At 54.9% G+C, this 15,626-nt stretch overlaps 2 protein-coding genes across 2 annotated transcripts; both read left to right on the top strand.

Moving 5' to 3' along the window:
* Window positions 1–1,845: 1,845 nt before the first annotated feature.
* On the top strand, window positions 1,846–5,889 carry LOC145517307 (uncharacterized). Its single transcript, XM_081519585.1, has 3 exons — window positions 1,846–2,022; window positions 2,422–2,734; window positions 2,987–5,889. Exons 1-3 carry the CDS (start codon window positions 1,888–1,890, stop codon window positions 3,613–3,615), a joined length of 1,077 nt encoding a protein of 358 aa, XP_081375711.1. The 5' UTR covers window positions 1,846–1,887; the 3' UTR covers window positions 3,616–5,889.
* A 3,583-nt stretch (window positions 5,890–9,472) lies between these two features.
* On the top strand, window positions 9,473–11,278 carry LOC145517209 (uncharacterized). Its single transcript, XM_081519476.1, has 3 exons — window positions 9,473–9,665; window positions 10,065–10,377; window positions 10,630–11,278. Exons 1-3 carry the CDS (start codon window positions 9,531–9,533, stop codon window positions 11,256–11,258), a joined length of 1,077 nt encoding a protein of 358 aa, XP_081375602.1. The 5' UTR covers window positions 9,473–9,530; the 3' UTR covers window positions 11,259–11,278.
* The last annotated feature ends 4,348 nt before the right edge of the window (window positions 11,279–15,626 follow it).

The following is a 15,626-nucleotide window of genomic DNA, read 5'->3' as shown; positions in this document are numbered from 1 at the left end:
CAGAAAAGAGCCTAAATTGTCAATACAATCCGACGAAAAAGCCCCGATACGGACATCCAAGGTTGTGTGAAAGGAAATCAGACGACCAAACTAGGATCCTCAGGAGAGTATCGGAGAAGGCAATGGCGACCCACTCCAGTACTCTTGCCTGGAAAATGCCCTGGACGGAGGAGCCTGGTAGGCTGCAGGCCATGGGGTCGCGCAGAGTCAGACACGACTGAAGTGACTTAGCCGCAGCAGCAGCAGCAGGAGCCGGACAGTATGCTATTGGGAATACAACAACACACACAGATCCAGATCGATGGAATAAAGTTGAGGGTCCAGACACAGACCCCAGCATCCATGCTCAACTCATCTCTGACACAGAAGGGGAGAATATCCAAATGGGAACAAGAAAGCCTCTTCAATACATGTCCATGGGAAAACCAGACAGCTACATCTGAAGAACGCTATTGGTTTTGATCTCAGACCACCTCAATATCGGGGAAAACCTCACCCTAAAGGCTGATGTCATGAGATAGCTAGAAAGAAGCGTAGGTCAAAGGCTCCTTAACATCAGAGTCTCCTTGCCATTTGCTGGGCGGAGGTAGAAATGGGTCTCTTCAAGTAAGGGAAAGAGGTACACGAAGTACACCAATGGGTTTCCATCCAATGGAACCTCTTCACAACAGAGAAGCTAAGCAAGCATTCACAAATGCAAAAGAGAGGAAACGGAACACGAGAGACTCCTTGCAAGTGGTGTATCTGAGAAGGGGTTCATATGGAAAGAGACGAAGAATGCACAGCACTCAGATTCCAAGAAACACCACCACCACCCTTGACCCTTCCCCCATGACCAACTCCGACCTAAAGCCTTTCTCTCCCTCTAACCTATCCCTAAAACATAACCCTCATCTAATCATATACACGTGCATTCCTAGCATCCATCCGTCCACACACGAGAGAGAAAGAGGAAGACACAGACTGAATTGAGAAAGGAAAAGAGAGGGACACAGCCAGAGAGAGACACGGAACCAAAGAGAGGAAAGGAGTCGATGGTCCAGACTTTTCATCAATCTGTCTCGAAGGTAGAAGCAATGACAGCGCCCATCCACCCCAGAAGGGGGAAAAGGACGGAAGGTTTGGAGAGGAAAAGACAAGAACGCAGGGAGCCATTAGAAGCTCAGCCACCCGCAGAAGCCGAGCTGGGACACTTGAACAGAATCTCAATGGAAACAGAGGACCAGAAAGTTGGCCACTCTTTTCTATAAGAGAGGGAGACCTTCGAGTCTTCCTTTCGGTCCTCCAACTTGGATGCGGGGTCTCAAAACAGTCAGGAGGGGGAGTGCCTTTTCCTGGGTACCACGGCACATCCAGGCCTCGTTCTGCCCCATTCTGTGCTGTGTCAGCCCAGGAAGGAATCTTTCTTTCTGAAGTCTCAGCGCACACGCTCCACGTGATATCGGCCCCAGGTGGAAAGGCATGGAGCTGCTCGTAGGCCGACAGACCTAGGAAGCAGATGGGAGAATGACCGCCACTCTGCAGATGGAGAGACTGGGGAAACCCTGAGGGGCATATGCTTGTCCAGGGCCACACCACTTATGAGAAGAAGGAGCCTGGTCTGAGAGCAGCGGGGCCCTCGGAGCTCAGGCCCTGGCTGCACCCAGGCCTCCCCAGGGCTGTCGGCTGGGCTGGGTGGGTGTCACTGTGCCTGCACATGGCTTAAGGGTGGTGGTCGAGCAGTCAGAAACCCAGGGATTCCCTTGGGAAGTTTTGGGGAAGGGACCTCAGCACGAACCCCAGGAAATGATGTCACCTGCCGGCAACAGAACCCAACAGAACCCGCAACCCGGGTATCCAGGCCTCGAGAGCGGAGAGGAGCCCCCAGCCAGATCACTTGCTGCCGAGATGTTCTGCTGTTTGCCCCTGCCCAGAGGCCGGGGCCTCAGGAGAGCTCACAGGCAGTGTGTGTGGGCACCCTGTCGACGTTGGCACAGGGCACCCCCGAGACGCCTCTGGCCCTTTGCCCGGAGAAACAGAAAGGTAACACGGGGAGCCCCAGGCCGGGCCAGGCCACCTCTCCCATGCCACCCGGAAACACCGGGTCCTTTGCCTGTGTGTGTGGATGCGGGTTTCTCGGGGTGTGTCTCCCTCAAGGAAGCCCAGGTGGATGTGGGGTCAGAAGCCTGCGGACAAGTTGTGTCCACACCCCAGGGGAGAGCATGCTGGGCGGGATGGGGAGAGTGCGGGCAGGGCCGGCCGCCCAGGCTGACCTCACACCCTCAGGTGGGTCTCTTTCCTCCCGGGTGGGGATCTGAGCAGACACACGTCTCTGACCCTTCTGGGCAGAGAAGTTCGAGCAGGCCGAAGCAGCGGCTCCACTGGCCAGGCCCAGCTCGGAAAACTCCCAGCATGGCTGGCTGACGGTCACTGTCGTTGCAGAGCTTCCCACGTGATGAGGCCGAGGACGGGGACACCCCATCCAGCTCCCGGAGGGAGGGGTCGGAGCACCACCCCCCCGCCCGTGAGGCCCAGTGCAGGCTCCAGGTGAGCGTGCCCACGGAGGCATCAGCCCCACCGGGGGCGAAGCGGAGGCGGGGAAGGCCTGCTGCCGAGACACCGCCCAGGATACACCCGGCGGCCCAGTCTGAGGCTGCCACGGAGCTCAGCACACCCGGCTCCGACCCAGAGTCCCGAGAACCCCGGCCTCTGAGGCAGCAGGAGGACCTGGAGCCCAGCACGCCAGAGCACAGAGGTGAGGACGCTGGGGCTGGTGTACGGGAGTGTGTGCGGAGGGGGTGCTGAGCTACACAGGGACGAGTCCCCGAAAGCTGCTGCTGGGCCTGCAGCAAGCGCTGGCCTCACACCCCCCGCCCCCCATCTTGCACACTTCAGTCCCAAAAGACATCCGACCCTGGGTATTCTTTGGGAATCTCTTGGAAGCTTTCTGTCCCGGGATACGCACATGCCAAGGCTGGCCTGCGGGCAAACGATGCTTCTCCCACAGCTCTAGCACTGGCCTCCAACTGGAACCAGGCTCCACTTCCCAGACCTGTCCCTACAGAGGTGGTGGCTCCAGGTGCAGGACCCAGGGATCCACCGAGGGCAGATGGAGAACCGAGACTTGCCCTCGCAGAGACACCAGGCCAGCTGGGTACTGGCCAGCACACCGGGCAGATCGGATCTCCGTGCCTGCAGGACCCCCAGCCCCAGGCACTGATGTCCCACCCCCTCAGCCAGAACCTCCACCTCCACGTGCACCTCTACCTGCTCGGCCTTTGGCAGGAGAACCCGAGGCAGAGGAGGAGTCACCGCCTCGGCAGGGAGAGCCTGCCCTGGCTCCCGCGCAACACCCAGACGCCCACGATGACTCACCCACCCCTGCAGGGAGAACGAGCCCCCGCTCTGGACAGAGACCCAGAGCCCTTGCCGGAAACACCACGTCCAGGGGAGCGGTCGGCTCTGCAGCCTCCATCCCTGTCTGCTCACCGTGGACGCCGTCAACTCGGTCTGCCCCCAGGGGACATGGAGTTCCTTTCCCCCGAACTGCTTTGCATTTGGTTTGTTTCCACCTTTCTGGTGATGTTTTCTTTTTTGCGTGGTTTCCTGTATTTTTGTTGGTTAAGTTGGGATTAGTAAACTTTTTCATCATTGTTGCAATTTGGGAACACTGTTGTGTAACTCTGGTGATACTGTGTTACCATCACCACTTTGTAGTTTCAGACCCGTTCCATCTTTATGCCCCACCCCCCAACAAAGCCTGGATTCAAGGCAAGCACGCCCTGTTCATCCCTCCGCCCGATCCTGAACACAATTTCATCTTTTCCTTCTGCATTCCTTCCTATATTCTTGGTGTCCCCAATCAATGACTCTCAGTGAAATGACTGAAGGAGTTTTTTTCGGACGCTCCACCTACTGTAAGACTCCACTGGAGAGTTCTCATGTTTATGTCCTTTGAACTAGCCTTTGATAGCTGAAAGGACGTTGTACGTCCTTTCAAGATACCATGTGCCAAACGAAGCCCTTTTGGCAAATGCCATCATTATCTCCAGGCAGGCATTGCTGTTTGAAGGGTGCCATCTCAGCCAGAAGGCAGAGGCTGAGCTCCTCTTGTTGCACCAGCTCCCAAAAGAAGCCAAGAAAGGGAGCTGGAACAACAAACCACCCCAACGCCCAGGAAAGCGTTCTTCATGACAGAAGGCTAGAAAATGACCCAACATCCTTGTGGCCCAGAACCCCTCTAGAAATTCACTGTTCCATAAAAAAGAGAAACAGATGGGAAGTTCCAAGGAGAGGCAATGCCCATGGCCAGTGTATTTTAGAGACGGCCTGACCGCTCCGGGGAAGACACGCACTGACAGAACCCCTTGGGAAACAGCCGTGATAGTCCTCACTGTCGTAAGGGATTCCTCTGGGGACAACCTGCCCTGGGCACCACACGAGGGAGCAGACCGGCTTCTCTTCCTCTGCCCCCACACCATTCACTCATGAAGGCAGCTCAGGTGTTCTCATGCCCTGCCTGCCTGCCTGCCTGGCTCATCCGTGAGCTGTGACCACCTCCAGGACAGGACTCCACCTTCTGCTCTCTGTGTACCGTGAATCTGCACACAGTGGGCTTTCAGAACCTTAGGAGACTTGAGCCATTCCCACTCGAGCCAGAACCCTCCCCAGGAAGGAAAACAGCTGTGGAGTCCTTTTGGCCCCAGCACTGGTTCCGAAACCCTGGCGGCTCCTAGAGCCTCTACGGTGTGAAGAGGGAGGTCCCTTTTGACAGAGCTTTCCGGCCGTCAGATCTAAGCTGCTGTTTCACTGTCAGCTGTGTCTCTTCCGTTGCAGTGTTGCAGGTGGGCCACGCTGCTCCAAAGGAGCTCACAAGCTGAGTTTCAAGGGAGGTATTGAGAGGACAGGGATGGCTACAACGTGCTGCAAACTGAGTGAGGGTCCCCACAATCCTCAGCAAAGGTGTGTGGTGTGCAAGTGGGGAGTAGAGGGCCCCCAAGTTCCAAAGGAAGGGAGGTACTCGGGAGCTAAAGCCCTTGGCTGCTGTGGTAGCAGCTGCAGATGGCAGCTCGTCCACAGTGCACTTCGAATGAGGTCATATGAGCGGGACTCTGGAAATGGCTCCGAAATCCAGAGAAAGGGGTCAGGGTATGTGGGAATCCGGCGGGGGTGGGGGGTGGATGAAGGAAGGTGTCCTTCCTCTCTCCAGTGCAATTTGGTTTGGTGAGTCTCAAAGCTACCAGATGGCACTTCCCAAGTCAGGCCCCCGCAGGAATCAGGGTGGGCTGCATGCCTCGGCCCCTGCCACAGGGACAAGCCACACCAGTGGCCTCCCTGAGCTCCAATGGCCGGATCTGGGGGTTCTGTCTGGGTGCACACCTGCTTGTTCTGGCCAAGTTCCCCGCTTCTCTGAGCACCAGCTTCAACCTCTCGAATGAGGACATCGATTGCTACCTTGGCACGTTACTCTCTTCATCCTGTGAAGACTCATTAGGCTTATCCTACAATTACTAGCTGGCCCGAGGAGATATCTCCTGAATCCAGATTAAGCTGGAGTCTCCCAGGCTCATCTGGCATGTCTTCCCTGAAGTCTGCCAAAACCCACACCCTTGCGTTTCCAGGGACTCCCCTTAGCCAGCTGGGCAGAAAACCCAGCATGTTTCAAACAAGCTGACAGACAAGCGGGAGAGGACTCACGGGCAGACGGCTTCCCTCAGGTCTCGGGTGGAGCTCTGGGACCACAGCAGCAACAGGCCATCCCAGTCCCTGGGCTCAGCAGCGCCCTCATTCTCACGCCGGCGGCTCTGCCCTGAGGGGAGCAGGAAGGTCACCAACTGCCGCAGGCGGACCTCACGCCCCTCCCACTTATGGAGCCTGACCTCCCCCGGCCCCACCCCTTCCCCTACCCCAGCAGGACGAGAGCTCCTCTTCCCCTGGCTTCTAACGTGAGGCCCGGCCCTGGGCCCCGATTGGGCACTGCCCCAGTCCGGAGCCAATCACAGTGGCCAAGGAGGTGGAAGGCACCGATTGGCCAGGGCCAGGTCATGTGACCATACTCCCCAGGAAACTCAAATATTACCAAGATTCCCTAAGAAACCAATGAACAAAATTATCCAGTAAAGGCAAACCGTACTTTTTAATGAGGCCAAAGTCACAGAAAAAAAAAAAAAAAAAGCTTCACAATGAAGTGCTCAAGGAAGCTACAAAATAAACTTTCAAAAAAGTTTAGTAGTTTTTTTAATAGGGTGACGGAGAGCTATACCTATCCCATATATGTGAATTTAGGTTTAAACTAGATTTCCCTTGGCTATTTTATAAGACAAAAAAACCCACATCACCCCCTTTCACTCCCCCCCACACCCAAAAAGTGTTTTAATCTATTGAATTTTTGTGTCCTCAGTTGTGTCTGATTCACGGCAACTCACGATCTCTACACAGCCAGGCTCTTCCGTCCATGGAATTCAGGGCAATTTTTTCTGTCACAGTAAATGCCCACCCTGGGTGATCCAAACGGAAGGGCTCAGAGGCTCCTGAGAGACTAACTCCTTTCAGCTGAGCACAGAGCTGGCTCCTCACTGGGATGCCTGTGGCCTGGGGCTCCCAGAGGGGAGAGCAGCACTCGCCCCACCGTGTGGTCACTGCTGGAAGTGCAGGCTGCTCCTCACTCCCCCTTGACAGTGTCCCTGAGGGCAGAACAGTGTGAAGTTAATCAAGGTGGAAACGCAAACTCCAATGCAAGCAAACTTCCCTCAAGGTCTCCAATACCACTCAGGAACAGGGTATTGGAAACTGCAGGGGATGACATGAATGAAGATGGAGACTTGACACCTTACACCGAGTTCACTTCCAGTTATCCCTAGACAAACATTCCATGAAAACTTGTCACAAATCTAGAGGAACAATGAGCCGAAACCGGACACGTGCTTTGAGTCTTCACACACAAAACTAAAAGGCAGTCCACAAAAAAAACCAGGAGAATACAGTGGACTTTGCAAAATCAAAGATATCTACTGTGGGAAAGACCTCAGTACAAAAGCAAAAGACAGGTCACACATCGCGAGACGAATGAGTGGAAACACAAAGCTTATCAAGGATGTGTCTCCAAACAGACAAAGAACACCAACACAACAAGCCTGTGAAAACTAGGGAAAGGTCTGAAGGGACACCAGACTGAGGAAGACACACACAGAGTATCCCGGATGATGTCCAGCACTGAGGGCCTGAAGAATCAACAGTCTAGTTGTACCTCCTCAGGCCTGTGTGACCCTGGGTGAGGCCTCTGTTTCCCGGTGGCTCTGAGAGATGGACAGGGAGGAAGGGGAAGAGAAATCACTTGCATTTCTAATACTCACAGCAAAGTCTTCCAATGAGAAGGGAATTATCACCCCCACTGACAATGCCATTCACTGAAGTGATCCCCACGGGTCCATCTAACCCAGAAGGGAAGGAAGGACCTGTTCTCACAAAACGGCGAGAGATGGAAGAAGGAAGATCAAGCCCACACCAATCCCTGGAAAGAGAAGCTGTGCTCAGGGCTTGAAAGAATTCCTATTTGGAAAATGATATCCCAGCCCCACAAGGCAATCCACAGCTTCGATGCTATTCCTCCCAAAATGCCAATGCATTTTCGCACCCAACCAAGAATTGCAAAAGGGGTACGGAAACAGAAAAGAGCCTAAATTGTCAATACAATCCGACGAAAAAGCCCCGATACGGACATCCAAGGTTGTGTGAAAGGAAATCAGACGACCAAACTAGGATCCTCAGGAGAGTATCGGAGAAGGCAATGGCGACCCACTCCAGTACTCTTGCCTGGAAAATGCCCTGGACGGAGGAGCCTGGTAGGCTGCAGGCCATGGGGTCGCGCAGAGTCAGACACGACTGAAGTGACTTAGCCGCAGCAGCAGCAGCAGGAGCCGGACAGTATGCTATTGGGAATACAACAACACACACAGATCCAGATCGATGGAATAAAGTTGAGGGTCCAGACACAGACCCCAGCATCCATGCTCAACTCATCTCTGACACAGAAGGGGAGAATATCCAAATGGGAACAAGAAAGCCTCTTCAATACATGTCCATGGGAAAACCAGACAGCTACATCTGAAGAACGCTATTGGTTTTGATCTCAGACCACCTCAATATCGGGGAAAACCTCACCCTAAAGGCTGATGTCATGAGATAGCTAGAAAGAAGCGTAGGTCAAAGGCTCCTTAACATCAGAGTCTCCTTGCCATTTGCTGGGCGGAGGTAGAAATGGGTCTCTTCAAGTAAGGGAAAGAGGTACACGAAGTACACCAATGGGTTTCCATCCAATGGAACCTCTTCACAACAGAGAAGCTAAGCAAGCATTCACAAATGCAAAAGAGAGGAAACGGAACACGAGAGACTCCTTGCAAGTGGTGTATCTGAGAAGGGGTTCATATGGAAAGAGACGAAGAATGCACAGCACTCAGATTCCAAGAAACACCACCACCACCCTTGACCCTTCCCCCATGACCAACTCCGACCTAAAGCCTTTCTCTCCCTCTAACCTATCCCTAAAACATAACCCTCATCTAATCATATACACGTGCATTCCTAGCATCCATCCGTCCACACACGAGAGAGAAAGAGGAAGACACAGACTGAATTGAGAAAGGAAAAGAGAGGGACACAGCCAGAGAGAGACACGGAACCAAAGAGAGGAAAGGAGTCGATGGTCCAGACTTTTCATCAATCTGTCTCGAAGGTAGAAGCAATGACAGCGCCCATCCACCCCAGAAGGGGGAAAAGGACGGAAGGTTTGGAGAGGAAAAGACAAGAACGCAGGGAGCCATTAGAAGCTCAGCCACCCGCAGAAGCCGAGCTGGGACACTTGAACAGAATCTCAATGGAAACAGAGGACCAGAAAGTTGGCCACTCTTTTCTATAAGAGAGGGAGACCTTCGAGTCTTCCTTTCGGTCCTCCAACTTGGATGCGGGGTCTCAAAACAGTCAGGAGGGGGAGTGCCTTTTCCTGGGTACCACGGCACATCCAGGCCTCGTTCTGCCCCATTCTGTGCTGTGTCAGCCCAGGAAGGAATCTTTCTTTCTGAAGTCTCAGCGCACACGCTCCACGTGATATCGGCCCCAGGTGGAAAGGCATGGAGCTGCTCGTAGGCCGACAGACCTAGGAAGCAGATGGGAGAATGACCGCCACTCTGCAGATGGAGAGACTGGGGAAACCCTGAGGGGCATATGCTTGTCCAGGGCCACACCACTTATGAGAAGAAGGAGCCTGGTCTGAGAGCAGCGGGGCCCTCGGAGCTCAGGCCCTGGCTGCACCCAGGCCTCCCCAGGGCTGTCGGCTGGGCTGGGTGGGTGTCACTGTGCCTGCACATGGCTTAAGGGTGGTGGTCGAGCAGTCAGAAACCCAGGGATTCCCTTGGGAAGTTTTGGGGAAGGGACCTCAGCACGAACCCCAGGAAATGATGTCACCTGCCGGCAACAGAACCCAACAGAACCCGCAACCCGGGTATCCAGGCCTCGAGAGCGGAGAGGAGCCCCCAGCCAGATCACTTGCTGCCGAGATGTTCTGCTGTTTGCCCCTGCCCAGAGGCCGGGGCCTCAGGAGAGCTCACAGGCAGTGTGCGTGGGCACCCTGTCGACGTTGGCTCAGGGCACCCCCGAGACGCCTCTGGCCCTTTGCCCGGAGAAACAGAAAGGTAACACGGGGAGCCCCAGGCCGGGCCAGGCCACCTCTCCCATGCCACCCGGAAACACCGGGTCCTTTGCCTGTGTGTGTGGATGCGGGTTTCTCGGGGTGTGTCTCCCTCAAGGAAGCCCAGGTGGATGTGGGGTCAGAAGCCTGCGGACAAGTTGTGTCCACACCCCAGGGGAGAGCATGCTGGGCGGGATGGGGAGAGTGCGGGCAGGGCCGGCCGCCCAGGCTGACCTCACACCCTCAGGTGGGTCTCTTTCCTCCCGGGTGGGGATCTGAGCAGACACACGTCTCTGACCCTTCTGGGCAGAGAAGTTCGAGCAGGCCGAAGCAGCGGCTCCACTGGCCAGGCCCAGCTCGGAAAACTCCCAGCATGGCTGGCTGACGGTCACTGTCGTTGCAGAGCTTCCCACGTGATGAGGCCGAGGACGGGGACACCCCATCCAGCTCCCGGAGGGAGGGGTCGGAGCACCACCCCCCCGCCCGTGAGGCCCAGTGCAGGCTCCAGGTGAGCGTGCCCACGGAGGCATCAGCCCCACCGGGGGCGAAGCGGAGGCGGGGAAGGCCTGCTGCCGAGACACCGCCCAGGATACACCCGGCGGCCCAGTCTGAGGCTGCCACGGAGCTCAGCACACCCGGCTCCGACCCAGAGTCCCGAGAACCCCGGCCTCTGAGGCAGCAGGAGGACCTGGAGCCCAGCACGCCAGAGCACAGAGGTGAGGACGCTGGGGCTGGTGTACGGGAGTGTGTGCGGAGGGGGTGCTGAGCTACACAGGGACGAGTCCCCGAAAGCTGCTGCTGGGCCTGCAGCAAGCGCTGGCCTCACACCCCCCGCCCCCCATCTTGCACACTTCAGTCCCAAAAGACATCCGACCCTGGGTATTCTTTGGGAATCTCTTGGAAGCTTTCTGTCCCGGGATACGCACATGCCAAGGCTGGCCTGCGGGCAAACGATGCTTCTCCCACAGCTCTAGCACTGGCCTCCAACTGGAACCAGGCTCCACTTCCCAGACCTGTCCCTACAGAGGTGGTGGCTCCAGGTGCAGGACCCAGGGATCCACCGAGGGCAGATGGAGAACCGAGACTTGCCCTCGCAGAGACACCAGGCCAGCTGGGTACTGGCCAGCACACCGGGCAGATCGGATCTCCGTGCCTGCAGGACCCCCAGCCCCAGGCACTGATGTCCCACCCCCTCAGCCAGAACCTCCACCTCCACGTGCACCTCTACCTGCTCGGCCTTTGGCAGGAGAACCCGAGGCAGAGGAGGAGTCACCGCCTCGGCAGGGAGAGCCTGCCCTGGCTCCCGCGCAACACCCAGACGCCCACGATGACTCACCCACCCCTGCAGGGAGAACGAGCCCCCGCTCTGGACAGAGACCCAGAGCCCTTGCCGGAAACACCACGTCCAGGGGAGCGGTCGGCTCTGCAGCCTCCATCCCTGTCTGCTCACCGTGGACGCCGTCAACTCGGTCTGCCCCCAGGGGACATGGAGTTCCTTTCCCCCGAACTGCTTTGCATTTGGTTTGTTTCCACCTTTCTGGTGATGTTTTCTTTTTTGCGTGGTTTCCTGTATTTTTGTTGGTTAAGTTGGGATTAGTAAACTTTTTCATCATTGTTGCAATTTGGGAACACTGTTGTGTAACTCTGGTGATACTGTGTTACCATCACCACTTTGTAGTTTCAGACCCGTTCCATCTTTATGCCCCACCCCCCAACAAAGCCTGGATTCAAGGCAAGCACGCCCTGTTCATCCCTCCGCCCGATCCTGAACACAATTTCATCTTTTCCTTCTGCATTCCTTCCTATATTCTTGGTGTCCCCAATCAATGACTCTCAGTGAAATGACTGAAGGAGTTTTTTTCGGACGCTCCACCTACTGTAAGACTCCACTGGAGAGTTCTCATGTTTATGTCCTTTGAACTAGCCTTTGATAGCCGAAAGGACGTTGTACGTCCTTTCAAGATACCATGTGCCAAACGAAGCCCTTTTGGCAAATGCCATCATTATCTCCAGGCAGGCATTGCTGTTTGAAGGGTGCCATCTCAGCCAGAAGGCAGAGGCTGAGCTCCTCTTGTTGCACCAGCTCCCAAAAGAAGCCAAGAAAGGGAGCTGGAACAACAAACCACCCCAACGCCCAGGAAAGCGTTCTTCATGACAGAAGGCTAGAAAATGACCCAACATCCTTGTGGCCCAGAACCCCTCTAGAAATTCACTGTTCCATAAAAAAGAGAAACAGATGGGAAGTTCCAAGGAGAGGCAATGCCCATGGCCAGTGTATTTTAGAGACGGCCTGACCGCTCCGGGGAAGACACGCACTGACAGAACCCCTTGGGAAACAGCCGTGATAGTCCTCACTGTCGTAAGGGATTCCTCTGGGGACAACCTGCCCTGGGCACCACACGAGGGAGCAGACCGGCTTCTCTTCCTCTGCCCCCACACCATTCACTCATGAAGGCAGCTCAGGTGTTCTCATGCCCTGCCTGCCTGCCTGCCTGGCTCATCCGTGAGCTGTGACCACCTCCAGGACAGGACTCCACCTTCTGCTCTCTGTGTACCGTGAATCTGCACACAGTGGGCTTTCAGAACCTTAGGAGACTTGAGCCATTCCCACTCGAGCCAGAACCCTCCCCAGGAAGGAAAACAGCTGTGGAGTCCTTTTGGCCCCAGCACTGGTTCCGAAACCCTGGCGGCTCCTAGAGCCTCTACGGTGTGAAGAGGGAGGTCCCTTTTGACAGAGCTTTCCGGCCGTCAGATCTAAGCTGCTGTTTCACTGTCAGCTGTGTCTCTTCCGTTGCAGTGTTGCAGGTGGGCCACGCTGCTCCAAAGGAGCTCACAAGCTGAGTTTCAAGGGAGGTATTGAGAGGACAGGGATGGCTACAACGTGCTGCAAACTGAGTGAGGGTCCCCACAATCCTCAGCAAAGGTGTGTGGTGTGCAAGTGGGGAGTAGAGGGCCCCCAAGTTCCAAAGGAAGGGAGGTACTCGGGAGCTAAAGCCCTTGGCTGCTGTGGTAGCAGCTGCAGATGGCAGCTCGTCCACAGTGCACTTCGAATGAGGTCATATGAGCGGGACTCTGGAAATGGCTCCGAAATCCAGAGAAAGGGGTCAGGGTATGTGGGAATCCGGCGGGGGTGGGGGGTGGATGAAGGAAGGTGTCCTTCCTCTCTCCAGTGCAATTTGGTTTGGTGAGTCTCAAAGCTACCAGATGGCACTTCCCAAGTCAGGCCCCCGCAGGAATCAGGGTGGGCTGCATGCCTCGGCCCCTGCCACAGGGACAAGCCACACCAGTGGCCTCCCTGAGCTCCAATGGCCGGATCTGGGGGTTCTGTCTGGGTGCACACCTGCTTGTTCTGGCCAAGTTCCCCGCTTCTCTGAGCACCAGCTTCAACCTCTCGAATGAGGACATCGATTGCTACCTTGGCACGTTACTCTCTTCATCCTGTGAAGACTCATTAGGCTTATCCTACAATTACTAGCTGGCCCGAGGAGATATCTCCTGAATCCAGATTAAGCTGGAGTCTCCCAGGCTCATCTGGCATGTCTTCCCTGAAGTCTGCCAAAACCCACACCCTTGCGTTTCCAGGGACTCCCCTTAGCCAGCTGGGCAGAAAACCCAGCATGTTTCAAACAAGCTGACAGACAAGCGGGAGAGGACTCACGGGCAGACGGCTTCCCTCAGGTCTCGGGTGGAGCTCTGGGACCACAGCAGCAACAGGCCATCCCAGTCCCTGGGCTCAGCAGCGCCCTCATTCTCACGCCGGCGGCTCTGCCCTGAGGGGAGCAGGAAGGTCACCAACTGCCGCAGGCGGACCTCACGCCCCTCCCACTTATGGAGCCTGACCTCCCCCGGCCCCACCCCTTCCCCTACCCCAGCAGGACGAGAGCTCCTCTTCCCCTGGCTTCTAACGTGAGGCCCGGCCCTGGGCCCCGATTGGGCACTGCCCCAGTCCGGAGCCAATCACAGTGGCCAAGGAGGTGGAAGGCACCGATTGGCCAGGGCCAGGTCATGTGACCATACTCCCCAGGAAACTCAAATATTACCAAGATTCCCTAAGAAACCAATGAACAAAATTATCCAGTAAAGGCAAACCGTACTTTTTAATGAGGCCAAAGTCACAGAAAAAAAAAAAAAAAAAGCTTCACAATGAAGTGCTCAAGGAAGCTACAAAATAAACTTTCAAAAAAGTTTAGTAGTTTTTTTAATAGGGTGACGGAGAGCTATACCTATCCCATATATGTGAATTTAGGTTTAAACTAGATTTCCCTTGGCTATTTTATAAGACAAAAAAACCCACATCACCCCCTTTCACTCCCCCCCACACCCAAAAAGTGTTTTAATCTATTGAATTTTTGTGTCCTCAGTTGTGTCTGATTCACGGCAACTCACGATCTCTACACAGCCAGGCTCTTCCGTCCATGGAATTCAGGGCAATTTTTTCTGTCACAGTAAATGCCCACCCTGGGTGATCCAAACGGAAGGGCTCAGAGGCTCCTGAGAGACTAACTCCTTTCAGCTGAGCACAGAGCTGGCTCCTCACTGGGATGCCTGTGGCCTGGGGCTCCCAGAGGGGAGAGCAGCACTCGCCCCACCGTGTGGTCACTGCTGGAAGTGCAGGCTGCTCCTCACTCCCCCTTGACAGTGTCCCTGAGGGCAGAACAGTGTGAAGTTAATCAAGGTGGAAACGCAAACTCCAATGCAAGCAAACTTCCCTCAAGGTCTCCAATACCACTCAGGAACAGGGTATTGGAAACTGCAGGGGATGACATGAATGAAGATGGAGACTTGACACCTTACACCGAGTTCACTTCCAGTTATCCCTAGACAAACATTCCATGAAAACTTGTCACAAATCTAGAGGAACAATGAGCCGAAACCGGACACGTGCTTTGAGTCTTCACACACAAAACTAAAAGGCAGTCCACAAAAAAAACCAGGAGAATACAGTGGACTTTGCAAAATCAAAGATATCTACTGTGGGAAAGACCTCAGTACAAAAGCAAAAGACAGGTCACACATCGCGAGACGAATGAGTGGAAACACAAAGCTTATCAAGGATGTGTCTCCAAACAGACAAAGAACACCAACACAACAAGCCTGTGAAAACTAGGGAAAGGTCTGAAGGGACACCAGACTGAGGAAGACACACACAGAGTATCCCGGATGATGTCCAGCACTGAGGGCCTGAAGAATCAACAGTCTAGTTGTACCTCCTCAGGCCTGTGTGACCCTGGGTGAGGCCTCTGTTTCCCGGTGGCTCTGAGAGATGGACAGGGAGGAAGGGGAAGAGAAATCACTTGCATTTCTAATACTCACAGCAAAGTCTTCCAATGAGAAGGGAATTATCACCCCCACTGACAATGCCATTCACTGAAGTGATCCCCACGGGTCCATCTAACCCAGAAGGGAAGGAAGGACCTGTTCTCACAAAACGGCGAGAGATGGAAGAAGGAAGATCAAGCCCACACCAATCCCTGGAAAGAGAAGCTGTGCTCAGGGCTTGAAAGAATTCCTATTTGGAAAATGATATCCCAGCCCCACAAGGCAATCCACAGCTTCGATGCTATTCCTCCCAAAATGCCAATGCATTTTCGCACCCAACCAAGAATTGCAAAAGGGGTACGGAAACAGAAAAGAGCCTAAATTGTCAATACAATCCGACGAAAAAGCCCCGATACGGACATCCAAGGTTGTGTGAAAGGAAATCAGACGACCAAACTAGGATCCTCAGGAGAGTATCGGAGAAGGCAATGGCGACCCACTCCAGTACTCTTGCCTGGAAAATGCCCTGGACGGAGGAGCCTGGTAGGCTGCAGGCCATGGGGTCGCGCAGAGTCAGACACGACTGAAGTGACTTAGCCGCAGCAGCAGCAGCAGGAGCCGGACAGTATGCTATTGGGAATACAACAACACACACAGATCCAGATCGATGGAATAAAGTTGAGGGTCCAGACACAGACCCCAGCAT

Source organism: Giraffa tippelskirchi, chromosome 8 (genome assembly GCF_054371585.1).
Source record: "Giraffa tippelskirchi isolate mGirTip1 chromosome 8, T2T-mGirTip1v1.2.pri, whole genome shotgun sequence".
Classification (NCBI taxonomy): Eukaryota; Metazoa; Chordata; class Mammalia; order Artiodactyla; family Giraffidae; genus Giraffa; species Giraffa tippelskirchi.
Note: the sequence above shows the minus strand (reverse complement) of the source record. Positions and strands in the feature narration are given on the sequence as shown.

What these genes read in the sequence shown, in the direction of transcription:
- LOC145517209 (XM_081519476.1), top strand. Translation starts at nt 9,531, where the DNA reads ATGTTCTGCTGTTTGCCCCTGCCCAGAGGCCGGGGCCTCAGGAGAGCT. An exon ending in TTGCCCGGAGAAACAGAAAG is followed by an intron (nt 9,666 to 10,064) that starts GTAACACGGGGA and finishes CTGTCGTTGCAG; the next exon opens with AGCTTCCCACGTGATGAGGC. An exon ending in CAGCACGCCAGAGCACAGAG is followed by an intron (nt 10,378 to 10,629) that starts GTGAGGACGCTG and finishes CTTCTCCCACAG; the next exon opens with CTCTAGCACTGGCCTCCAAC.
- LOC145517307 (XM_081519585.1), top strand. Translation starts at nt 1,888, where the DNA reads ATGTTCTGCTGTTTGCCCCTGCCCAGAGGCCGGGGCCTCAGGAGAGCT. An exon ending in TTGCCCGGAGAAACAGAAAG is followed by an intron (nt 2,023 to 2,421) that starts GTAACACGGGGA and finishes CTGTCGTTGCAG; the next exon opens with AGCTTCCCACGTGATGAGGC. An exon ending in CAGCACGCCAGAGCACAGAG is followed by an intron (nt 2,735 to 2,986) that starts GTGAGGACGCTG and finishes CTTCTCCCACAG; the next exon opens with CTCTAGCACTGGCCTCCAAC.